Genomic DNA, 27,120 nt, shown 5'->3' with positions numbered 1-27,120 from the left:
GGATCATTCATCACAGTGAATGGACAGGACGAGCAGGTCATCTCAACGTGACGAGCATTTTATTTTATTTAACAGCCTCAAAATTAGTTTTTCTATTACGTTCCAACTGATGATGTGATAATCACCTGGATGTCTGCATGAAAGGTTCTGTGGAGCCCGGTTGTAATATGACATCTCTTTGTGTAATTATTTCTATTAAAGAAAAATATTACATTTATCATATAATTCCAAGAATAAGCCATTTTCAACCATGCTCTGCAGCCCTGAACTATGAATTCTGTGCACATCACCCAGAGGTCGTCCACATAAAAGCACAAACGTCTGATGTAATCAGCGGCGAATCTTGAACCACCCAGTTCCCAGTAGGCGGTGACTGTGCTGATGTGAGAATTGAGCAGCTTGCACTGCCAGCAAGAGGGAATCACATATTCTGCTTCCTCTGTGGTCTTCCCAGGCAGCACCCTCTCCTTAATCACATGGAGTATTTCCAGTAATATGCAAACCACTTCCTGCAAGGGGGCATGCATTAGAGAGCACAACCGTGGAAAACATCCCCACGTGATTCGCCAGAAAATGTCTAAAGTTTTTGTATGAAAAAGCAACTTCAACCAACTTTAACTAGTTTTTAAAGCAAAACTATAATTATAATTACATAACTGATTAAACTATTAACTTTTACATGTGAACAGCTGATGCTGATGATGCTCTCTGGCACATGAAAACTAAACGCTTTTACTCCCCATCATCACCTTCTTGCTGAGCAGATGTGCTGTTTATTTGGCAACTTTGGCTCCCAGGCTTTAGTCAGCCACTCCAGCTTGCTGCTCCACAGTGAGCTCACCAGACCATCGACTGAAAGAAACAGTCAAAACATAACATTACACAGCGTATTCCTTCAGTATAAATCACGACATAAACAAGAGAAACATCAACAATTGTGGCAGTACCACAGAGATGAACCACTAGTAAATAGCATACCCACAGCTTTCTGTTTTTCTCCTATAATATTAAATACAAAAGCAACAGCAACATCCAGAGCTGAAAGATGACGCTAATATCGAAGTTCCAAAAGATGCAGTTTTCTGAAACTGAAACCAACTTTCTTAAACCAATAGTGATGTCACAGGGTCTACCTTCGTCTTTCATGAGCAGTTTATGGGAATTAGTCAACTTACTGGTGTGCTTCATAGCAGATCCCATAACCAGGAAGGACACAGTGACGCTGATGGCTATAAACACCTGGATCAGCTCAGCCACCCATGAATAAGCCCTGTAACGTTCATTAATGATCTACAGGGAATGTCATGGGGGGCGATGGATGGCGGTGGGTGTGGAAAATGAGGACACAAGAAGAAGCTTAATACACCAAGCTGACCTAAGGTGACACCTACATGACGGTTAATTTCTTACGTTTATTGCCGGTGTTATTGCAACGTTTATAGGATTATGAATTTCACCTGAATAAAGTTCAGAACTTTTATGCAATCGCTGCATTTACAAGAATGTTTTAACGTTTTTTGTTGTTTTTTTTTTTAAAAAGAAAGAAAGAAATTAATTTCCTGTTGCAGATACAGGTGATCAAACATAATGCAAAAGGCTAAATGAGAACGGCATCCCTCTGTAACATGTTGTATACTGAGCTCTGGTTCAGTAGCGCTGCGTCTGCTCGCCTTTATCGGCCCATCACAGCAAATGCAGCCAACAAACCAGAGGCCTCGCAATTCTTCAGAGATGGCCTGCACATCAAAGCTTTCTAGCAGGATGTCGCAGATAGCATCCCCACTACGTGGCTGAAATTAAAGTCGAAACAAGCTAGAGAGCTCACGTTCAGAGGGAATGTTGATGCTGGAGATCATGTTTTTGACCGCAGTAATGTTTCAGGGATTTTTAGGATGTTTTGTGAGGGCCTTGCAAAATATGAGGACCTGCTCCTCTGAAACCTTTTCACGTTTCTTTCATTTATAAAGGTATAGGTCTTCACATTGGAAAAGCTTATTGGTGCTTGTTTGTACACTGAAAAGCCGTGCATGCATAAAGGTAGACTTGGACCAGAATCCTCTCCGCTCACACTTTGTTGTGTCTATTGTCACGAGCTGTGACAGTAGAAGTCTATCTGTGATGTTATTGTTGGTTGCACTATAGACCACCATAAGTTGCAGTGCCAAAATGACACAATGACACAGGTGGATGCAGAACTGAATTTAGCAGATATCCTTGTTTGGTGAAACAATATCCTGCAGACTTTTGAACGTCTGTTTGTATAAAGTTTAATTTCAGTCAGGAAGCTTCATTTTTGCATTAGGTTGATAACGTGTGGATTTCTACATTACATTTTGCCTGGTGCAGCTTTATTCTCCTGAGTTATTTTCTCTCTAAAGAGATCAGGGCAGGATGGCTCCAAAGCGCGATCTGACTGCTAATTAGTTTTTGAGCTAGGCCAAGCCAAGCACTATAGCTAATTGCTGCATGTTTCCATTAGCTCCACAGGAAGCTGTTAGCAGGGTAAAATCACTGTTTCTTGTATTGTACTGAATACAAACACACTGTGATCACATCTTCCTGCAGTTGATCGCAACACAAACTATTATCTGGCCCAGCATGTGCTTCGAAGATGGGAATCTGCTACAACTCGCTGTCGTTTGCTGTCTTCAAAGAGATGCTGTTTTTTTTTCAAGGTGTTGATAAAATGGTAAAGACAGGGAGTCGGTCTGCTGTAGGTGTGCTACCCAGCAACCTACGGTAAATGGCCTGTATTTGTATAGCGCTTTACTCGTCCCTAAGGACCCCAAAGCGCTTTACACATCCAGTCATTCACCCGTTCACCCACACATTGATGGCAAGCCACCCTGGGGTGCACTGACAGAGGCGAGGCTGCCGGACACTGGCGCCACCGGGCCCTCTGACCCTGGAGTAGGCAACGGGTAAAGTGTCTTGCCCAAGGACACAACAACCGAGACTGTCTAAGCCGGGGGTCGAACCAGCAACCTTCTGATTATAAGGCGAACTCCCAACTCTTGAGCCACAATCGCCCGGTGACTGAAGGGGTCACCGGGCACAAACAAGATCGCATGCAATCTTGTTTGTGATAACAGTGGATTACTGTGATGAGCAGGTGAAAATTGCATCTGCAGACACAAATGGCAACGTTGTTGCTGCAGGACAGCAATTTAACTACAAAAACAAAAACAAAAAAAGTCACTTGACAACCAGCTGAGTCAGATCCCCTATTGCAAAAGACAGATTGCAGACAAGTTGTGGTGATCAGTGCAGAGTTATTCTGAGTGATTGCAACATGTTAGCAATCTGTGTTCTGAGAGTAACTGCAGTCACTTCAAGTCAAACTGAGTTTGTTTAGAGACAGGTTGACGCTCCCCAGGGAATTTGTGCAGTTGCCTTGGTATTAAAAATGGTTGACCTGAGGTTGAGGGTGCTGCACGCTCCACCTCTGGTGAATCAGTTGGTTGTTGCAGCTACCTGTAATCTGTTTCAGACAGCAGAAAAATTCAATGGAACCAATGTGCAACCCTCGATTGTTGCCAGGAGGTTGCTGTTATTTATATCTAGCCTGCATGAGCCAAAGCACTTTATCAAATGAGATATGGGGTGTGTGATCTTTCTTTCAAATAGCTTCCTACAGGTAACAATTTATGCTTATTATTATTATTTAATCCACGATATCTGTAATATTTAAAAAAATATCTAAATTTTCCAGTTGACCAATACAAACACACAAAAAAGGTTTGGATAGTCATACCTTAGTCAGTGGAATAGTGGCAATCTCTCCTGCTTTTTCTGACCTGAGGGGAGCAGACAAACAAATACATGGAAATAAAAAACAGAAAATAAGTTTATCTCAGTGTTACAGATCTGTGAGGAGGTGAGTTGACTGCTGTTAACCGGTCTCTCAGCCACAGCTGTAAATGTGCCACCGAGCAACAAAAATCTTTATCTAATGTTTAACGCCAGCAGTGACACTTTATCAGCATTTCTTAGAAATCTTATGAAATAACAAATAAACTACTTTTTAAGAGAAAAACCTTTAGCACACAATTAATCAGATTCCCCACAAAGAAGTAATAAAATGATTCAGTCTCAGTCAATTTCCTCTGATATATTTCATCTATGTAAACCTCACTGAACAGAGAAATTGAATCAGTGAGTAAGTCAGAAAGGGATTTGAATGTTATTAAGGGAGGATTTTCTCCCTGTTAACCCATACATACATATATATAGTCCGTGTGTCCTTTAAAGGTGAAGAAGTTTCTCTTCAAGGTTAGAGTGGCGTAAAACAAACCATACTATAATGCTAAATTAGGTTCACATCAATTGAAGCTTTTCATAACCACACCATAAATTCTAGCAGCACAGTTGCAATCCATTTCATTGTTCACTCAGAAACATTGTTGTCAACAAGCCGACCTCCACTTGCATTTCCAGAACCTTATTTTGTATGATGAGCAGGATTATCTACAGAGGAAGCGAAAGATAGAATGCACAATTCAGTTTAATTCACACATAGGACACAAAAAACTCTGATCTGCACTTCTTTTGCACATAAAAACCATGGATATGACCTGTGGCAGTGCATTAGCTTAACAGACACTGGCCACACCCCAGTATCATAGATAAACCAAGTAAAGGCTTACGTCTGAAAAATGTGTCTTGTGCACTGTTCATTTGACTGTTTTGAGTACAGACTGTATATAAAAGATGGAGGCACGTACCATCTGATAAAATCAGATGTCACAGAGGCGAGTTGGGGAGTTTTAACAGCCCCGCCCTTAACTGTACACTGCTCGTTTTACTTTAAATGCAACCATAATGATCAAATGTTGTATTCAGTAACACTTGTATGTATCTGTATATATGATAAGTTGCATGTCTTCATTTGACCGATTTCCTTTGATGTTTGTCTTTTGGGGAAACAACATTTAACACACTTGAAGCAGAGCATATGGTTTTGTACTGACATACCTGCGCTGTCTTATGCTACATTAATCTTTCTGACCCTTTACGTTTTTAATAGTAATTATCATTTATAAATGGCTCCCCTCTACATTAATTAATCTTCATTAGGAGTCAGTGAAATAGAGCCTGGCTCTCTCAGGTTTGCTGGGAGCTGGCCAACTCCCGGCCGGCAGAGGGATCTCCTGGGGAGAAACAAGAATACTACAGCAGGGGGAAAATATTGTCCTAAATATTAAATTAGCCACAAATGGTAGTAAAGCATATGGCAGGTCAGGGCTAAACCTATGAATCAGTGTTTCCATTTTAAACTCTAATTTCAGCCATTTGTCTGCTGCTGCTGTAATGTGCTGTAGGTTTCATTAGTTACTCTGTTTTTCTTTGCAGCCAAACTAACAGAACTAAATGTTGTGCTGTGAAAAGAGGTTAGAGAAAGTTAAAGACTCGAGAATATGACAACAACAGTCGGTGTGCACACGTGAAAACTTGGAGTTGCATCATAATTGCATAACAGTGAAATATAACATACCACCATAATGAAGAGAACAACCTTCAACTCAACTGAAACAAAACTAGGGAGCTGAATGAAACAATGAGACAAAGGTACGCCACATTGTTTACGTCACTGAAGCTGACGTACAGCAGCGTCTCCACCCTTAGAAGCAAATGCTTATCAATGAGACTGAAGAACTCAAAAAGTCTTATTAATCACTAAAGAGAAGAAATAGAAAGTTTTCTAACTGGAAGCTTCACACGATATGGGATGTGCACAGCCCAATATCAGAAAGCCCTGCTGTCGGGGGGATTGGAACCATCAGGGTTCCTGCCACATTTGTAAATTCAATCAATGACTCTAAAGACCTTTTAAAAACCTCAGTCTATTAAAAGAAACCTAGAACCAAATAAGACTGAAATCACAAGTTGGGATTTTAGGAAGAAAACACATAAACCTACATAAACTTCTGTTTTTTGTGGCAGACATGACAGTAAAGTCTTTGGATTTTGGACTGCTATGTAAAACAAGGAATCTTGGAGATAAAGTTAGGGAGGGCAGTCTGAGATGGCTGTAAGGAACGATAGTGGATATACTGAACAAAGAATGTTGAATATGGAGCTGCCATGTAACGGAGGTTCAAGGATGTAGTGAAGGAGGACATGCTCGCAGTTGCTGTGATAGAGGAGGATGCTAGGGATAAGGAGACACAGAGGCAGATGATCCACAGCATGGCAGTGCTTAAGGATGCGGCTGAAAAAAACTTGACGAAACAGTCACTGTTGTATGAGAAAGCTTAACCATGATTTGATGTTCTCTGGTTGATTGGGCCAAAACATCTTTCACTTCATGCTGAAAATAAACTTCCAGTTGTGTCTCTCTCATTCATATTTTTCCTTTGATGCAGGCAAACATCAGCAGCTGAATGCTGGAGTACTGAATGTTTCGGCGATGTTAAATGTTGAGGTTCTCCAGCCCTAAAAATCTTAGAACCATAGTGTCTAACCAGATTATTACTGTGTTACTGGCTTCCAGAAACATTGTGACATCCTATCTCAGAATGATGCTGATGCTGATGGAACTAGTTCAACTAGTTCAAGCATTTACTACTTCCAGGCTGGACTATTGTTATTCATTATTATCAGGTTGTTTTAAAAACATAAAAAGCCTTCAGTTGATCCAATATGCTGCAGTGAGACTGACAGGGACCAAAATAAGAGCATATTTGTCACTATATTGGCTCCCAAATAAATCCACAATTGAATATAAAATCCTTTTCCTCACAGACGAAGTCTTGAATAATTAGAACCTTAGCTTAAAGACCATATACTACCATATCACTCAAACAGTGCACTCTTTTCTCTGACTGCAGGCTTACTTGTTGTTCCTAGGATATTTAAAGAGTAGAATGGGAGGCAGAGTCTTCAGTTGTCATGCGCCTCTCCTGTGGAACCAGCTCCCAGTACGGATTTGCAAGACAAACTATTTATCTTTAAGACTGGACTTAAAACTTTCCTCTTTGATAAAGCATATAGTTAGTCCTGGATTGGGTGACCCTGAATCGCTGCAATAGGCTTAGACTGCTGGGGCCTTCCGATGATGCACCGAGTGTCGTCTTAAATCACCTCTTTTACATTTTCACATGTGTTTAAACAGCACTGTGCATTTAATCATTAATTTCTGGGTGTCTTCCACAGTGTGTCTTATGTCTTGTCTCTCTCCCCTTACCCCCAACCAGTCGCAGATGGCGGCCCCGTCATGAGTCTGGTTCCACTGGAGGTTTCTTCCTGTTAAAAGGGAGTTTTTCCTTCCGACTGTCACCATGTGCTTGCTCATAGCAGGTCATGTCATAGTTGGAATGTTCTATATTTGTTCTGTATGATTGTTTTTTTTCAACATTAAGTGCCTTGAGATGACTGTTGTGATTTGGTTCTATATAAATAAAATTGAAGTGAATTTATCACTTCTGTCGTGTCCTGTTGCTTAGGTAGAATTCTCACTTAAAGCATTTTTTTTAAAATGGAAAGAAGTGATTCAGCAGTGTCACTAAAGGAGGCGGCTTTGTGGCCACTTAACAAGTACAGTGTGAATGATCAGGCAACACTGGGGACTGACTGCTGCTCAAGTGTAGCATACACAGAGACAGAGCTTCTTAACAGCTACGGGAAGCTGCTGCTAGAGTGTCCTTTTCTTTACTGAAAACACAGGAGTTTTGGAGCTTTGACAGTCACTAGAAACACATTTATGGCCCTTTGGCAGATTTCCAGTGTGTGTTACTGTGCTGTAGTGAAGCCGGCTGCTTTATTACAAGAGGCTCTCTCACTGTGCGTCTGTGGAGGATTGTCAGTACAAGCTGGTTAATGTGGGATGCTTCCCCCCCTCTTAATTATCCGGAGAAGAAACACTACTTAAACATGTTAAAAATAAATTATGATTAATCGCACTGTGCACCCAGTGGCCAGTTCATTATTTTATTGCAGATTGTTTTTAAACTATGATTTATCTTTGTGTTCATTAGTTTACCTCCTATGTGAGGGGCAGAGGGCAGCAGTGTGTGTGTGTGTGTGTAGGTCTTTAAGCTTTGGTAAGCAGGTGACCCGTGGCTGCTCTATAATTGGTTGCTTCAGATTTCCCACAGCAGCTCTCTGTGCCCCAGACGCTCCCGTCTTTATTGGTAGTGCATTGGTATGTTTGCTGTTTTTTGACCTCGTGGGATTGAACTGCTGCCCCTCTTCCAAACATACAATTAACAGCGAACTGACCGGTACTGCTGCAGACTGACAGTTCAGGGATACCCTCACTTTTCAGAACAGGAGCCCGAGTATCTGTTTCACAACTCTCCCTGTTTGCTGTACTGTGATGTGTGTGACAATTGAGGCCGGGTTGCAAGACTTAAAAGAAAAAGAAAATGGCTACAGCCATCTAGAAAAACTGCTATGAGGCTAAATAACTATCTGAAGGCTAAAAAGCAATGAAGAGGTAAAAAAGCAAAAAACAAATCCCAAACCTCCAAAAACAAAATATATACATTTTGTTCAGAAAAACTTTAAAATATGGCTTTGCAAGAGAATTTTTCCCGTATATTGAAAGTCAACAGTGACACCACCGCTTACAGGAACTCTGAAAACTAAGCAGAATTAGTTCCTTGACTGTATGTTCTGAGAAAACAAAAAGGATCTACAAGGATATTTTTTTAAATTAATGCAGGCAGATGAAATGATCATACTGCCAAAACAGAGCCGAGCGTCACCCATGACAAAAATAGTGTGCTGGGATGATTATCAGTTTGCACCAGTCTGCTGCAACCAGTCCCTGTCATATAAATGAAAAGGAACCATGAGGAGAGAGTCGCATGCAAAGGAAACAAAAAAAAAGACAAACAGTTGATGTGTCAGAAAGGCAGTTCACATTAGTTATTTTGAGAATCCTCACGTCACACTTGCAGAATGTTTTGAATTCAGCACAGTCTTATTTCCACTGAGAACATTATGACACTGGCCTTGGATGTAACAGGTGACGTAGGAGTGCTAATCAGAAGCCACCTTCAACAACCTCTGCTTTCCTGATGACATCAACTTACTGGTAGGGTCATCAGCTGCACTGCAGCATCTGCTAAACTCAGTGAATACCAGGCAAAGCATGGAGCGACTCAAAAACACGTGCACGTGCACCAGCAAAGAGCACGAGCTTTTAAATATCAAGGTCAACGAAAGCAGCGATAATAATATTTTCAGCCTGTCTGAGCGTCATTATCAACCCCGCATGTGTTCTCTTAACACAATAAATCTTGACAGCGAGTCAGAGTTTCATGTTTTTGTTTGATTGTGGTGTCGCAAAATTATTTTGCAAAGATGTATTTCTTTTAAGCAAATTAAAATAAATGATTTTCATTTGTATCAAAGTCTTCATGAAAGTCAAATTTTACCTAACAGCAGTTTTTAATTTAAAAACAGGCAAATATAACTAGAGACGTGTCTCTTATGCATAAAGCCTGATGGATTTTCATCGGTGATTGACAACACTGATCTGCACCTCGCTGCATCCTTTTATACCAATGAGGGTGATAAAAATATTACAAATTTAACACTGTCCAGAGAAAAAAAACAACACCAGAAATCTGCTGCATAGCTTCATAGCTTTCATGCAGATTATAATTTATTAGACATTAGTTTTGGCTTTTTATACCCAACCAACTAACGCCTGGGCATCTAGGACAAAGCCAAATAAGCTTTCTATTATGATGTGAACAGGTTATCCCAAAAATAGATTTGTCATTGTGTGATCTCAGGAATTTGAATGCACGAACTTGAGAGAAAAGATCAAATACACACTGCTCCCATGCAGAATGTAAAAAACAAATATTCAATAAAGGTTGATCAAAGAAGAAGAACCTACTTTGACTGTTGCAATACCACAAGGGGTCACCACCGCAGCTAGCTCTGCATGTTTGACGTGGCAGACTTTTATACTGGATGCCTTTTCTGATGCCGGAACGAAACTTAAAAATGTTTGAGCGCTAAAGTAAACACCATTATATGTTCATTTAGCTGGGCTTCACATAATTTTAAAAATGCTTTGGAATCAGGTTAATCTAAAGCAAAATGATCCAGAAAACTCAGTTTACTGGTGAAACTTTACATAGTCATGTGATATTTGATGAACACAGATTATTCTTGCCTTTTCTTAAAGTATAACTTAACGTATTGCCAGACGGGCCTTAAATTAGCAACATCCTGGCTTTACAGCACAATAACTCACATCTGCCTTACTTTCTAATTCCTTTCACTTTTTTCCTCTGTCTTACTGCAGTGGCTGCGCAGCCAGTTTTGAAACTCTTGGTTGTGACATACTGAGTCACAGCGGGGGGATAAGGGAGACAAAGCTAATTAGAAGGACAAGCAACAGCAAAGACGACGCACCGTGCATCATTTGTGGTGTTTCAAATCGCCAAAACTAATAAGCCTTAGACAGTCGGGGAACAGCTTTTGTTTCTCACTTTGAGCAAATTCTGTGAAAGGAAACAAGCTTCAGGACTGATGACAAATGTTCCACTTTTCAGATACACAGAGTCGCAGCACACACAACCAAATGGGGGACAATTTCTAAATAAACTGTGACATCAACACATGCACAGTCTGTGATCCAAGTCAAGGATGAGGACAGTTTTGAAACAGGGTGAGGGCCGCAGCTTTCTGCAGCCTTTTTTTCTGCAGTGGACAATTTGTCCGTGTTTCATGTAGTTGCAGAGCAGCCAAGTTGGCATTTTCACCACCCATCTTTTTCTGGCGCCACAGTATAAATCATAGACGGTATAAAAGATTGTCGTAGCCCTCTGATTTCACCCACTGAAGTATCAAGATTAGAATTTCAACTTCGTCATCTTGACTGTTGAAGCCAGATGTGACGAGCAAAGGCTGAACGTGTCCTTTGGCCAATTTATAACCAGCTATGTGAAATTTCTGGTTGATTGGATTGGTGATTGATTGGACTCCTTTGTTAGCCCAACCAATCACCAATCAGATATTAATTCAGATAGATAGTTATTAAGATAGGTAGATTTATTATTTTGTTTTTAGTTCATTTAGCAATTTCAAACATGTTAAAATTTAGATGAGATGTATTAGTTTGCCTCAACCCGAACAAGAATGTAAAACAATACAATTAAACTTCCTGCAGCCTCAGTGAGGTACGGGTAGTCCAGGTCTCAAATTAGGAGTCAACTTTCTAATTAACCTGGAGCATTAATTCCAGCTTTATATAGAAATATGCATGGAAATGGGTGCAGACGACCATGACCTCTTGCTGTACTTTGATGGCAGGTGGTTGAGGAAAGGTGCTGACCTGCTTGTTTTACCTTTTTCTGCACAAAGTGCCAAGCTGGCTTAACTGACGCTTGAACTCATCTGAATGAAAGCATGCAAGACTCAGGCACATCCATCCCAATGAACAGGGATCCATTTACAGCACTCACAGGCGCGTGGGGCTTGTTTTCATGTTCTGACCTTGTAAAGTATGAAAGATGCAGTGTGTACTATGCTGCCAAAGGCAACTGTCACAACCATTTTAACCAACCCTGACATCCTGTTCAAGAAACCCACGGCTGAAGGCTCGGACTGCAGGTTCCACTGCTGTGAGAAATCCCACATACAGCCCAACACAAGACATGCTCTAAAGCATGAATGGAAATGAATATATTAATGCAATGAATATGGCCCAAAGCGACTAACAACAGTGGTTCCAACTTTGTGGCATCACAATGCTACCAGTTTTTTAGCATTGGCACCAAACTTTCTGAGTGGAAATACATGAAACTGATGTCAGGCTAGGCCTTGGCACTACTTTGGGTGAAAAAGAAGCAATCATCAGGTTGTCGTCCTGACAGAGACAAACCAACAAATGATGTTTAAAACAGACTTTTACCAAACTGAAAGTAAATCACCACTATGAACAGATGAGCAGATGTGTTTTCATTCATAACACAGAGTAAACATTTCTTTAAGCAAGAAATCGCCTTTTATCTTATTTCTACTATTAGATCAAGACCAATATCCATTTGCAGTTTGCATACATAACAAACAGCCACATTTAAGCTTCTTTCTTTTTGCTGATCATTCTTAACCCAGGTATGTTTTTCTTAAATGTGCAACAGTTAAAAAGCTATTTCAGAACAATTAGGAATTACATTGAAGTGGTTATTCACACAAAGGTATGGATTTTATAGCTTATAATGCCGTTTTTATTTGTTAATTTAGGGGCAAGTCAGTTGTGAAAGCTCTTTTTAACTTCATAGTGGCAACAAATCTAAACTGAGGAGTCAGTTGTCAACAAATTTCAAGAAAGCCCACGATTATCAAGGTGAAACTTCCTCAACAGCAAGGCCATTGGAACATTCAAAGGGATGTATCGACAGCATAAGTCACTGAAGGTGCCGTTTTCATATACATAAATATATATAAAGCACAAAGCACAACTAAAGGTGAAGGATGCATGGAAACTTTCTGTGTTTGCATGGACACTTCCAGCATGCACATCCTTTGATGAGCGAGCCAAGGACTTGATAAAGGCAGACTTATCAACAGCCCAGCACCTCAGGTGAGCCTTCCAACATTTTCCAGATGGACAAATGCTCTCCAATCACCTTTACTTTGACTTTCCAAGACTCCCAAATTGTCTTTTGTCTAATTGCAACAGTCTAAAAGCAAACAGTTGTTTCTGATCCCAGTGACACATGAGACTAGCGACAAGGCTGCAAAAATCCTCTGTCCTTACTTTTATCGTTTATATTCCATCCTTCATTCCACCATGGCTTTAAAAGCACAAAGCTGCTCTGAACGACTCAACAGATGAGGGGAACAAGGTTAGAGGACTGGGATTTGGAACAGTATAAACAACCATGTGATCTTAATAGATGATTTATAAAAAGCCACCAGGGGGCACTGTTGTCATAGAAAAGCTCTGCAAACGCAGAAGTGCAGGTACCTGTCACTGAGGTTGTCTCAACCATGTGGGTCACAGGAGCTCTGTTTTTTTCCTTTCCTTTTTTTTTTTTTTAAAGAGATGAACAATGAGCAGTGATGGGTAAGGGGGAAAGAATAACACAGAAATAAAAATTCATGCCAAGCAATCAGAATGAAAAATGGTTGTTCTGCAAATCAGTGTAATGAAAGAGGATTTAATGGAAAGGGAAAGCCTGAGCCAGGGAGCGATTACAATTCAAAGATGCTTTGAAATAATTACATATTCAGTACAAGAGCTGCTAATTGCACATATTCACACAATTCTCTGCTGATGTATCATCACTGTCAAACTTGGCCATCAACGAAATGGCATACTGTACAATGCTGATGACAAAAAGCCAACTTAGTATCAGAAATGGAAATCTGGTGCCATTTTTTGATGATCTCAGAATGGGTGTGGATAATGTAATAGCATAAAAAGAGCTTCATACCTGCCAAATTATTTAAAGGCTGACCTGAAATGACTGCTATTTGACACTGTTATTCTACTACAGATAACCCAGGACATTTAATCTGGAATATCTGCTATCCTCTGGTTCTCTCCTTTCAAGGTGCGGCATTTATGCCCTTCAATATCCAGATTTACATACTGTCCACTGAGTCTGTCTCTCAGTGCTTCATATGCTGGGATTAGAGTGGGATTTGGGAGGTGGGGACCAGAACTTCCAAGTAGCAATGCCTCAAGGTTAACTGACTCGAATAATCATTATTGTGAGCTCCGGTACATTTGCTCTCTTTATGTGAAGGCTATGACCACCTGACCGGTGCTGGTTTTGAGGTTTGCTTTAGCCACCAACATTCTACAATATACAGGCAGATGTTCCGTGAGCCTTTGTAGCTGCGTTCCAAATCATATTTTTAAAAGCGTCTTTCCTTCAAAGTTATACTTCGCCTTCATCTTTGCTGGTGAAAAACACTGTGGTCACAAAGGGATGGACATGATAAGCAACAATAATCTGACTGTTGTGTTTACACGATGCTCGGTTAGTATTAGCATTGCATAGAAAATATCCTCCTCCACCACCAGCCCGAACTGTCGATACAAAGCAGGATGGATCCATGCTTTCATGTTGTTTACACCAAATTCTGACCCCTCTATCTGAATGCTGACGCAAAATCAAGACTAATCAGACCAGACACCATTTTTCCAACCTTCTGTTGTCCAATTATGGTGAGCCTATGTGAACTGCAAGCTCAGTTTGCCGTTGTCAGCTGATAGAGTGCCACCAAGTGTGGTCTTCTGCTGGTATTCTAAACGCATTAGGTTTCTGCCATGTTATTAGCTCATTAACAAGCATTTGAACTGTGGCTGGAGTGCAGTTCATCACTATGAGCTGTACCACAGTACTGCAAACTGCCCAGTTAAGCCTGCACCTGCTGTCAGTATAACCTTCATAATCACTTCCAAGTTTGAATTAACTTCAGCAACACCTGTCCAGATCCACACTCTGAATGAAAAAATCCAACATAAATCAGGACGTTACATAGGTAAGCTTTAAATTACCAGCTGATCGGATGCCACTTGCTACCTTTGAACGTGATCTCTTATCTTCTTCTCTTAAATCGTTTGTGATTTCTGACAGCACAGTTATCACACATTGTTATAATTGCTTATTAAGTGAAGGTGAGAACAAAACCATCCCATGGCCCACTTTAACCCCTGTTCATATCTATTTCTAACTACTCTTAACTCTTTCTCAGCTATTGTTTCTCAAGGTCTATGAATCAACCATCAATATTCAAGCCAACATGAGTGGGAAATCTGAGCGTTCCTTGCATCCTGATGAGAGCCCTTTTTCTAAGCTAATATTAGCAAGATGGAAATCAAAGATGCACTGAGGCAAGGCACAAGCATGGACATCACTTCCTTTGGATTTTTATAGAAAATTTGTGTCTTTGTTTCATTCCAGTATCCAACACACAAAAAAGAGATTTTATGACAGCGAGAACGACACCCGCTGAAGAAACAACACTCGCACAAACTGAACCTCGACTGAGTGTCCAACACCTGCTGTTTCTAAAGTAAATACTAAACGATTGGCCTGTATTTGAAACAAGTGATCTAGTGGTTCTGCAGTGAGCAGACGAATTTTGCAAAACCCGAGCAATAGGTTTACACATGAACATGCAGATAACAGTGAGCAAAGAGCTTTTTCTTGATAAAGAAACTTCCAAACAGCTGTTTAGGACAGATTTGAAACCCTGCTTTACATATTAGCACATATTTATTCAAAGGATACAACCATAAGTGTCAGGCTTGTGGCTAAAGATGGAAAGACAGAACAGGAGAGGTAAGCACTTTAAGTACAGACTCACTCTTCTAGCGAGATGTTAGAGTATTTCTGTGAGGAGACTGAGGATGGAGGACCAGAGGGGCTGCTGTAGTCAGGCCTGGTTGTTGTTGTTTCCGGTGTCATCCTCCTCTCTGGGAATGATGTCTGCGGGACAATTTCCAGCACTGCCCAGCACCTAACACACACAACAAAACCCTGTCATATTAATAAAGGGTATGTAATTTAGTGCTTGATGGTCTGTGACTTCTTTAACTTTGAATTAAATATTACAATTACACACAAAACCTAAAAGCATATATATGAAAAAACTCAGTGGTTTGTTAGCCGAGTAGTATTTCTATTACTCTGCAAGAAGCAAATGTATGCAAACCTTAAAAATGTAGGAAAACTGTTGAACAGTCCTACACACCAGCTTGGAGGACTTGTACACTTGAATTATCAGAACACATTCAGCTCTGGGATGTTTGTTAGTTTCATCACATGAATTGCTTGTTTCAGGCTGCTGGAAGAAGGTCAGGACTTTGACTCGGGCTTTCCAAAACATCATCTTGCTTCTTTGATCATTTTTTGGTAAAACAACTTGTATGCTGATGCTTTTTTTTTTTTTTAACCCACTTTCTCTTAATGTTCAATTCATGAACAGATGTTGCTTCATTCTTTATAAATTTGCAGTAATATTCTATCGATGATGACCCGCCCTGGTGCAGATTAATTATAACCGTCTCAAACAGTCATAATGCGGCCACCACGTTTTACAGATGGGATAAGCTCCCGGTTCAAACAGCCTTCTGATTCATCCTTTAGTGTTAGTAAACTTCTCATTCATGAACATGTACACAATGTGAGAAGCTGCTTAGATGTTATCCTGGGCTCCCATGTGACCTTTCACACTATTAGACACCGTGCTCTGTGAGGGAACACTGGACACTCCAGTCGGGTGAAGCAATGTTCTTCATTTCCTTCATTTGTAGCCTGTCTGTTTGACTGCTGCTGAACATCAATAAGCCTTTTTTGAGGTCCATGGAGATCTTCTTTGTTCATGATTCACTTCCTAAAACAATGTTGTGAAGCTCAGACACTGGGCTGATCCCTGATCTTTACATAAACCAGGGCACACACTCACACCTGACTGTCATCCTGCTACCTGAAAACAATAGAATAATGTAAATAATAATAATAATAATAATAATAAGAAAGGTCAAAAACTTGAGAATTTTTTTCTACTAGGCTAATTATTGGAAGCATAAAATTGCTATATTATAATATTTAACACTTCAGAAAACTCTCTTTTGATAACTGATATATTAATAGACATGTACACAATGCATATTGTGACTGGCAGTTGCATTAGTAGAGAACAGCAGCCTTGGATCTTGGAAATCTCCTAACTGTAACTGCGCGAGCGTCCAAAAGTCTGCATTCCCTGACAACGACAGCAGTCGTACTTCTAACCGTAGCTTAATTTCTATCCTTTGGAAAATGAAACCAACCCCGAGTCTGAGTTGGAAACAGAGACTTTGTATCCTCTGTAGGCTTTAAAAGTAGTAGACAGCATGAATGAATGAATTAATTACAAATTTATCACAAAGACTGATATCATTTTAATTATTGATACATATTAAGCAGTGGCGAAGCCTCATTTTAGTTGGCAGAGCAATACATCAAGAAAATGAGGTGATCTTTAAAACCTGACAAAGCCTCTCATGATATTATTCTACACACATAACAGCTAGTTATACTATTTTCATCCAACTGCTAGACAACACCGTTACTGGGTGTGTTGATAATTTACTCTCTCCAACACCACAGGCTGCTGTTGTGCTAGTTTCCCATTGCTAAACTTGACAAGGGCATCTATTTCCTTGTGCATTATGTGTATAGGATCTCTCTGTGCAGCTTGTCTGCTGGGTTCTGTACTGCACAGCCTTGGAGCCGTGCCCCCTGCTGAAACTCCTGCTGCTCGATAGGTTGGGACAGAGTTTCAAAAGCATAGCTTATTCTGAAAAGAAACACAAGTTCTCGTGTGTAAATTTAGCAGTTTGTTTTATTTTAACTGGCTTCTTCCCCCCAAAGTAAATTTTTTTTAGTTATTATAAATATTAATGAAGCCATTTATTTGACAACAATGTGCCGAGATTAATTCTTTAATTGTTATAATTATAAATAATTCTTCTTTTGCTCATGTTTTAAACAAGATGACAACAAACAAACTAAAGAAAAGTCTGAAAAACTGAAATTGCCAATTTATGCTTACTCCAAAAGCAAGTCAGTCGCCAGGAACTCCCATGTTAAATTTTCCAGTATGCTTATAGCCCGCTGCAAAACGTTTGGTCTCTATAGCCAATTTCCCTGCTTGATGATAATTGGATAAGGGAGGAGTTGTATTATAACTCTCTTATGTTGTATTAAGGCTTGATCTGCCCACCAAACCTGGTTGTTAAAGTATTAAACATATAGAAATCCCTTGTTAATTTCTGATTGAAATAACTACGATTTACCAAAATTTTCGAAACACTTAGTTCAATTTCATTAGACAGATCCGGAGTGAGAACCATCAAACCTGTAGAATCAACAAATCACTTAAACAAAATCTGTCAGATAAACTAAAGTTGGCTAAAAGATCTAAACAAGCATCATATTAAAGCCACTGATATCTATCAGTGTGGAAAAGCCAAATCTAAGGCTTTGTGACTCCATCAAACCACAGGGAGAGTCATTATCCACAAATAGAGAAACTTGGAACAGTGGTGAACCATCCCAGGAGAGGCCAGCTCTAAGAGCACACGAATGACTCATCCAGGAGGTCACAAAAGAACATCGCTGAAAGAACTGAAGGCCTCACTTGCCTTTGTTAAGAACAGAGTTCATAATTCAACAATCAGAAAAAGTCCAGGCAAAAATGCCACCCATGGGAGATTTCCAAAAAGAACAAAGGCTCGTTTCACATTTGAGCCTTTGTGTATGCAGTTTGAATCCTGCTACATCTGGCGTAAAACTAAAACTGCATTGTCTGATGTGTGCAGAATTATATAATGTTTTTTGCAGCTACCGTGTGCCACTGCATACGATTTAATCAATGTAAGCACGGTGGATTGCTGTGCAAAATAGCACTACCCTCTGGCATGGCAATGCTGCAGATTTATGGACGTGAGTCACGCTGCCTTCAAAATGCTGCGGGGACCAAGTAAGAGAAACTTTTTATGCAGTATAAAGCTGCTGTGGACAACAGTAACAATCACTCAAATTAATATATGGATCAATATACTGGCATTCCTGATTTAACCACATTAAACATTAATATTTGATCCCTTTAAAGAAATCTACTGGTTCAGTAATGCTTAATTAAAATAGTTTATATCGGAGTCTCTACATAAAAATGGATTTCACATCACCAGCTTCTCTCAGTGCACAGAAATAAAGCTATAATATCTGCAGAAATGGGGACTGTCATCATGTGTTGGGGACTGCGTGTCGCTTAAAAAAAATCCAAGATCAATTGTGTGACCCAAGATGAGCTAGTTACGCTAATCTGCACGGTTCAGTTCTTCGAAGCCACAAGAGAATTAGATTAGCCAAGCTGGATTCAATCATCCAAGATGACTCAGCACTCTTGTGGTCACTGCCTGAGGGAAATATTTCAATACTGGAAACCATCATCAGCAACACTGTGATTGGAGGAAGAATGAACGGTAAGGTTAAAAGTTAGAAGAGCTTCTAGGGGGGTTAAAGAGAGATAACAGATGTTTTACACACGAGTAGAAATCAAAAAAAGCAACAAAAATAAAAACATGTATGAGAAGCAAAAAGGCATCAAGTTTAATGCATTAGTAATCAATACTCCTGAAATTTTCAATGTACTTTTCTACTGCAGCAGAGGAGTCATCAGAAAAGAAAACTACATTACACTTCTCAGCTTCCATGCTCTAAAAGGGCATTAAAGTCATTCGTAAAAATCAACCTTAAGAGAATAAGACTCAGAGAAACTGAATAGCATGAAATTCCAAAAGCACACAGCAATGAGACGTATTTGTGTGCAATAAAGATCTTATTTCTTAATATTCAGAACAAGTAGCGGCACACTGAGGAGCTGGGAATTCACAAAATATTTAAACAGGTGTGTTGGATTTTTCAGCAGAACTTAATGGGCCGCAGAGCGATTAATGTTCTCTGTCCTTTTAAAGCAAAAGTGAAGAGGGAAAACGAGCTTAGTGTACACACTGATAATATTAATCTCTTCCTCTGAGGACTCCAAGGATAGAGCAGAGTCGACTTCTGAGGTAAAATAAGCTCACTGGACGCTTCTGCTGTTTGTGTATCACTCATCTCATAGCGTTACGTTATGTTGTGGGTAATTGGCAGAAAATACCACACTTTCCTCCTAATATGAAAGGTAATACATTACATGTGAATGTAGTCCCTTTCAGCTGAAGCAGGACTTCTCTAAAGGACAAGGTGGAGGATCACGATGCACACTGTTTGTCCCCTTGAAATATTCCTTCCGATGCACCAGTCGCGGCTCGGTGATGCCTGTGAAGTCCTTCGCTTAATCTTGCTCTCAGGAAATTCTGACCTGATGCTGGTGTGACAACCAATCATCAAATGATTCAAAGAGCCTCTGACATAATTTGCAAGCAAATTTTGCGCAGTAGTGACGGGAGAAGGGAGATGAGATATCGCGATCCTGCTGTCGGCCAAAAATGCAAAAATGTAAGCACATTAAATTTCATTACATCAAACCAACAATGCAAAACTGTATGTCTGTTTTTTTTTTTTAGATTTATCATGAATTATATAAGTGCTATTTCATCACGGCTATACATATTCTCAACGTATTTGATTATCCTTGTTGACAAAAATCTGAATTTTAAACCAAGTTACCAACAGTTGTTTTTGCACAGGAAGAAAAATGTAAACATGAGGATTCTATTGCAATTCATCAAATCACCTTTTAAACTTTTACAGTTAAATGCACACAGCATTTCCCTTTGTTCTAATTAGGATATGTGATTTTACAGAAACTAAATAGAATTGCCTACATAAATTATTATTTCATTTGAATTATCAAATATATGATTGCTGTACCAACCTTTTGAATCTGTAAAGTTTGCAAATTACGTTCTGCAAATTAGGACGTAAGATGTTACATCTGTGCTAACAAGTCACTGTGTGACTGTGCCACACATGACAACGTTTATACTGTCATGTTACTCTAATTTCAACCACAGCCCAAGGCAACCGTCTCAGCTAGGAACCTTTTAATGAGCTGTCAGTCTGAAAATGCAGCCGTTTCACAAAGAATGAGTCGATCCAAAAGCTTTGTGAATAAAAGGGACCACAAGTTATTTGCTCATTTATAGCTCCATATTTTTGTTAATCTTTGTCTACTAGAGTAGCTTAATATGATTTACAGTTCAAAGTAATCTTTAAAAAAAAAAAAAAAAATCTCATACAAGGCAACCCCTCAGTCTATCCACTGTTTGAAACAAGCTGTTCTAGCATCTCTGCTTTTAAACCTGGAACTGAGTGCATGAAAACCTGATCCATAAAACACCATACATTTCTGAGAGTATTAATCTGTGTCCACACTGGAAGCGATCAATGACAGCACATAGAAAGTCATTCAGAGTCACGTGGGTCCAAGAAGTGACCCTAAGGTGAGCGATTGATAAGACTAGCATTGAAAGGGCAGTATATCAGTGATCGGCATATGATGGACCCCCAGTAAATACATTAGATGGTTACCCTGGCAACCAGAGCCTGGTAGCTAGCAACCAAACATCAGCTTCAAAGTGATATCTGGTGGGGACAGCTGTAGTATGATCGAGTAACAGTTGAATTTTGGGTTTCCCATTGTCAGCACATGCGCCACAAGTCTGAAAAATATTATCCGACTCTGCACTGACCCACTGCAAAGACTTGTGCATCAGCTCTAGACATAAATCACAAGATCTAATAAGGAAGAATTGTTAATATTATAATATGTCAATATGCTATAGCACTGGTTATTAAACTTTGGTGCCCAAGTCCTATTTGTATTCATTATAGCCAAAAATAGCCTCTATGCCATCTGGCATGCTATCATTCTTTGGATTTAATTGTTAGATGACGGCACATTTAAAAGCCCATTTGCAACATCTGGACCTAGCATGACACTTTTTGCACGAGTGACATCATGGGATGAGGCTCTAGATGACCTCCATCAGCTGGTCAGGTATTTTCACACTGCCTAAACAGAAATACTGTCTGTCTGTTCAGATGCAGCACTCTTCTGAAGTAGTTTGTCTCAGAGGGAATATTCGATTACCAAGAATCTCTTTAACTCTCTTGGTATAATGTTAGCATTAGCCAAGGACTCCCCAAAGATGACACACTCAGGTTAAGAGAACTGATGCAGTTAGTAAATAAATGAGTTTTTGTGCAGTCATGTATTGTGATAATAACATATGGTTGTCAGAAAATGTCACAGCACACCTGAAAATGCCTCAGTGCACTTTAGTCATGACTCAGCATATTATTTGGAACCATATGTTCTTTAACATATATTTGAGAACTGGTGAAATTTCTCTGAAATAATCATTATATTTCTGCAATAATTCAAACTACACTAATATCTCAATTATGATATAAACAAACTGATACACTTCATTAATCTTGGTATCATGCTGAATAAAATAAAGCTATTTCCAGTCATAAAAACTACACAAATGGTGATGCCAGACACATTAAGACTCTTAATCTCACAAGGCATTGGTGTGCCCACTAAATGTGCTATTATTAGTGATAAACATGGCCGGCCAAAAGGCCGAATCAAGCCTCTGATGTGGATTTCCACTTGGATTGTCAAGGTTTTTAAAGTTTGGTGGAAATGAGCCTGATAATCCTTCAGGATATGAGTGGTCTTTGAAGATTTTTAAAACCAAACGGCAGGCTGTGAAACAGAAGACAAATCACAAGTTCTTTGTTTGAAACCAAAGGCCGTAAAGTTCAGCTGCAGAGAGAGAGAGAAAGCCAGTCACGAACAAGCAAGTTTTCTCCTCTCTCTGCGGCACTGACTGTTGGTCTCTTTGAATCGGCAGTGCCGAGTGCAGCTCTGAGAGATTTATCCATTCATTTGTTGTGGCTACGCTCGAATGCACCCAACAACACACCATTTCTATTTTATTCTACTAGTCTTTCACTCTGCAGGGTGGCTCAACAGAATTATGTCCCCAACGATAATTATCAATCAAAATTATGGTCTGAAAAATGGAGGCAGAGGAAATTGCTTACCAGGACGTCAAGCAGGAACAGGACCCCCAAAAGAAGTAGTGTGATAAGTGAGAGTGGTGAAAGAGAGCAAAGGGGAGAGAGCAGATTTGCATTCGTGCAGTAAAAGAGCGTTTTACCACCACACAACTTATAGTAACCAAGAGAAGTAGACTTTAAGCTTTTAAGAAACAAATAAGGTCAATTCATGGGCATTACATTAACTTTTGAGTTCAGCTCCAGCTGAGCTTTCAAATACTGGGAAATGTTTAAACCTTCAGCAGCATAGTGACATATGGGATTTAAAGAAAGCAATAACTCTTTTTAAAGGACGCGTTCAGTTAATTTGTTTTTCTAAGTCCCACATCAGTTTGAGGCAATGATTTATCCAGATCTCATTTCAGTGTGGGAGAAACTGCAAAAAAGAGTTAGCTACACACCTGAAAGGAGACAAATCATTTAAACTGAAAAACGCTATCTTTGCTGTAGCATTTCATCTGTTTCAAAGTAAAATGACTGCAGTTTGTTCCATTGTCTCTAAATGGAAACTGTTAATTTGTCCAATACGTTTTCTAAAACTAAAGGGCAAATGGACTGATTCTTATATAGTGGTTTTTTACTCCCCTGGAGCATTCAAAGCAGTTTATATGGCTTGTTCATACATATTTTTGTGCTTAACATTCACACTTTCATGGATGCATCCGGAGAGCAAGTTGGGTTTAGTATCTTATCCATGGACATTTAGTATGCAGATTGGAGCATCCAGGGACTGAACCACCAACGTTACGATTAGCAGATGACCTGCCCTACCTCCTGACTACAGCCACCCCGTGGCACCATAAGCAAGGACACAAATTACTGCATTCACTTAATTGAGAATTCTCTCCAAGTTCCAGTCATCCTGGAACCTCGAGAGCTTTTGCATCTTTTTACCTTCCTCTTAACTTTCCATTAATGCACCTCGACGCAGCGCTTTGCAAACAGTCAGGCTTTTCAGCAATGACCCTCCGCTGCTTACCCTTCTCACGGAGGGTGTCGATGCTCATTATCTGAATAACTATGCCTGCAGTCTTTCCCATGAGTGTAGTTGCATGTACAAAACTAGACAGATACATAGTACCTATACTGTAAATAGCAACCTAACTTAACTGATTGGGACCTGATGAATGTAAAAACAAAGACTTACCAGATTTTCATTTTTTACCTGATTTTTGTTTTTGAGAAAAATGACATATGAGGACATTTCTTTTAATTTCATTAGAACAGTGGCAGTATAACATCCTTGTAAGTGAATATCAGGCCCTTGTAGAGCTAAATTTAGTATTTTGGTCTAGACCAGCGGTCCCCAACCCCTGGGCCTCGGACCGGTATACCGGTCCATGAGTCGTTTGGTACCGGGCCGCGAGAGTTGAGGCTCAGGTGTGAAATGTTTGGTTTTCAGCGTTATTTTGTTATCGTTTTTATCGTTAACTCTGTTTTCCTGGGCCTTTTCACGTGTGTTATGAATAAATCTTATTTTTTTCGGTACCGGTGCTAGTTTTATTTTGTTGTATTTATCCGCGACACATTAAAGGCCGGTCCATGAAAAATATTGTCGGGCATAAACCGGTCCGTGGCGCAAAACAGGTTGGAGACCGCTGGTCTAGACAACCCAAACTGTGATGTCAGGTCCTAGGAAGTTACAACTAAAATGGCTCGTATGTGTTAGTTTTTGTGTAAAAAATATGTTAAATAAAATGCAAAAAAACCCCTCCTTTCACAATATTCCTAATGTTTGAGATGCAATATATATATGTGTGTGTTGATTAATGTCACTGATACAGTAAGATACCAAGTGTCATCCCTCGGCAAAGGCACAGTCGGACTGCAGTGGCATCTTTTGGCAGGACAACGCACCCAGTTACACTACAAAAATGTCTCAGGATTACAGCTCGATCAGACCGAGCCCCAAATTTGGCCTCGCCTCCGCATTGCCCGGATCGGATTGAGCATACGTGGGCTGACCAGAGCAATCCTGATACCACAGCCTGATGGACACACTGCAAACGTCCCCATGCCTGATAACACCGTGCACTGTATCGCTGTGTCGATGCCCTGATGTGTCAGAGCTGTTTTATAGTACTGCTCGAGAACACAATTTTCTATGACAAACTGAAGCTGAACTCTCGCAAAAGGACCAAATAAATTTACTTTACCTCTGTGAGAAAGGCCCTCAGACTGCATAAAGTAATCTCAGTGTGACTTATTTCCCATCAGTAAGAGGACTGTAGGCAAAAGAAACATTGTTGGGTGGTGACCTCCAGTAATGGCTGCACTAAACTGGGATCACACGCTTAAAACATAGCCTCTTGGCATGAAGATTTGCAGTGCTGCAAACAATCAGCATTAGCAAACTCTCTTACCGTGCATTTCCTCTCACTCGGGTCTACTGCGAGTCATACTAAGTCAACACGGTGGAGGAAATAACCTCAGTGCTGCATGAAAATGCTTGTTTGTCTGTTCAACAATGCGTTCTGTAACCTGCAGCGACCGGAAAATAATGTAAAAGCCTGTTGTACCCATGTGAAGTATAACACTTAGCTGAGGTGCTATAGGTCTGTAAAAGTGCATTTATAAAACTAAAGGTATAAGCTGAGTTTAGGTTTTTTGCAGCGCACGTGTGTTGACCAAAGGGATCTATATATGTGGAAGGAAAAGCAAACCTGTTTGAAATAACTCTGAAATGTTATCATGATTCAATAAATGGAGCCCCTCTGTGAAAAACCTGTTATTATGGAGCATTATTTTGCCACGCAACACTGCTTTCAGATTCTGGTGTATAGCTTGAACACAAAACAACAAGAATAAAAAAAAAGAAAAGAAAAAAAATTCTGCCTGAAGCTCATAAATCTTAGAGAAGCATCCCAGAGGAGAGAGACTTATTGTGTGGAGCTGCTGCAAGTTGTTTTGCCAGAAGCCGATCAGTAAAGTACACCAAAGGTCAGATACAACCAACTGTGGGTTGTAGCTCAGTGAAATTTGTCATGGGTGTGCAGAGAGCATCTCATACAGCAGTGATACATTGTATTTGCTTAAGTTTCACATGTGTTCGCCTTGCCAAACCCAATTATTTCCAGATCGGAATTTCCAGATTTGATTGATTTTGCGCCGTGCATACCCGCCTCACTTTGTTTTAAGCTGTAGTGCCAGCACACATGAAAATGTGCCGTTAAAGGAGATACGATCAAGCACTGAAACATAGAAGAAAAGAAGACAGAAATGAGCCTGAGAGGCAGATTTAAAAAAACAATAGGGAGAGATGGAGTATCCTGACCTTTACAGCAGTGCTTAGTTATATCCTAGACTGCCCATAAGGCAAGCAGATAAAATGAAATTGGCAGAGTGCTCCTTTAAATTTCTCCATTTTTTCCCCTTAATAAAAAGTTGACTTTTTTCACAAATGGACGGGATGACACACACTGTGAGATACGACCAGATTTCCTCAGGTAATACTCTGGGAGAATATATTTCTGTTGTGCTGGGTGAAGAACAAAATTAACCACGCAGTGGCTGCCTACATTACTCACTATGTTTACAGACTTATTTACTGAGTAGAGGGAAGTTAAATACCAGTTTAAATATACACCAGGTGCAGTGTGACTCCAAACTCCATCCTGTTGAGGCTTGTTTCTCTGTCGCGAGAAGGGCACACTAAACATTCTTCCTAAATGCAACTGACTCTTCAGCTGCAAAGTGGGGGTTCAATAGACAGTGAAGGGTCTGTGCTCTCTGGTGCATTTCGAGTCCTTTGTGGATGGTTATTTTGCCAGATGGCCTTCTTAAACTCTGGGCCACCGTCCTTGCTGCTGCTGCTTTTACTCTTTGCTCTCTTCAAACGTCTGCTGAAGGTCTCAGAGGATCCCACCTTCAGAGCCAGCGTATGTGACCCTGAAGTGGTCATATGTGACCATCTGGCCATAATACCCTATGTCAATCATACTGGATCGTATACAGCTTTAACAGTTGACATTTGACATATGGCTTAAATCATTCTTTCTGAACTATTTCATTCTTTCTTAGGAAGACAGCCTTGCAGCCACTTATTCCTTACCTATGCGGAATTACCCAGTAAAAGCTTATTTGCTATAACTACTAGCAAAATTATAATAAACGACAAAGACTTTAAGCTTAATGATGATTGTGCCTAAAAGATCCTGCACAGTTTCCTTCCTCAATAGTACCTGACCCTCAACCAGGTTGAGAGTAGGTTGTGGGCAGGTTGTGGTCATTGTTCACAGAAATAGTCCAGCACCCTGTTGTGCTCTCTGGGTGATAATACACCAGATGGTCTTCTGGGGGAAGAGAATTTCTATAGTTAATGGTTAAGAAGCAGCAAAAGTGCCAATTGCTTGCCTTACATTTTAGTAAGTACTGAAAAAGCAATTTATTTCCACATAGACTGCAAAAGAAAGGGAAGGAGCTAAAGGATAATTAAATATAAATAGAGCTATAGCTTATAACTCTTAACAGACTGGAAAGTCTATCCATGCTTCTTTGTTAATCTCTTATTCTTCCAAGGTTGCAGTATGGCTGGACCATATCCCAACTGACATTGTGCTCAAGTCAA

The 27,120-nt window shown here is 40.0% G+C and overlaps 1 protein-coding gene across 1 annotated transcript in view; it reads right to left on the bottom strand.

The window, feature by feature from the left end:
- Window positions 1–27,120, bottom strand: part of LOC308393361 (uncharacterized protein) — a 92,164-nt gene that overhangs the window by 10,956 nt on the left and 54,088 nt on the right. The window contains exons 12-15 of the mRNA XM_080877063.1: window positions 15,292–15,444; window positions 3,755–3,797; window positions 1,176–1,290; window positions 750–852 (exon numbers count right to left, since the gene is read on the bottom strand). Coding sequence (XP_080733189.1) covers window positions 750–852; window positions 1,176–1,290; window positions 3,755–3,797; window positions 15,292–15,444 — 414 coding nt within the window. The remainder of the gene's footprint in view (window positions 1–749; window positions 853–1,175; window positions 1,291–3,754; window positions 3,798–15,291; window positions 15,445–27,120) is intronic.

The sequence above is a fragment of the Rhamphochromis sp. 'chilingali' genome, assembly GCF_963969265.1.
Source record: "Rhamphochromis sp. 'chilingali' genome assembly, chromosome: 3".
Lineage (NCBI taxonomy): Eukaryota > Metazoa > Chordata > Actinopteri > Cichliformes > Cichlidae > Rhamphochromis > Rhamphochromis sp. 'chilingali'.
Note: the sequence above shows the minus strand (reverse complement) of the source record. Positions and strands in the feature narration are given on the sequence as shown.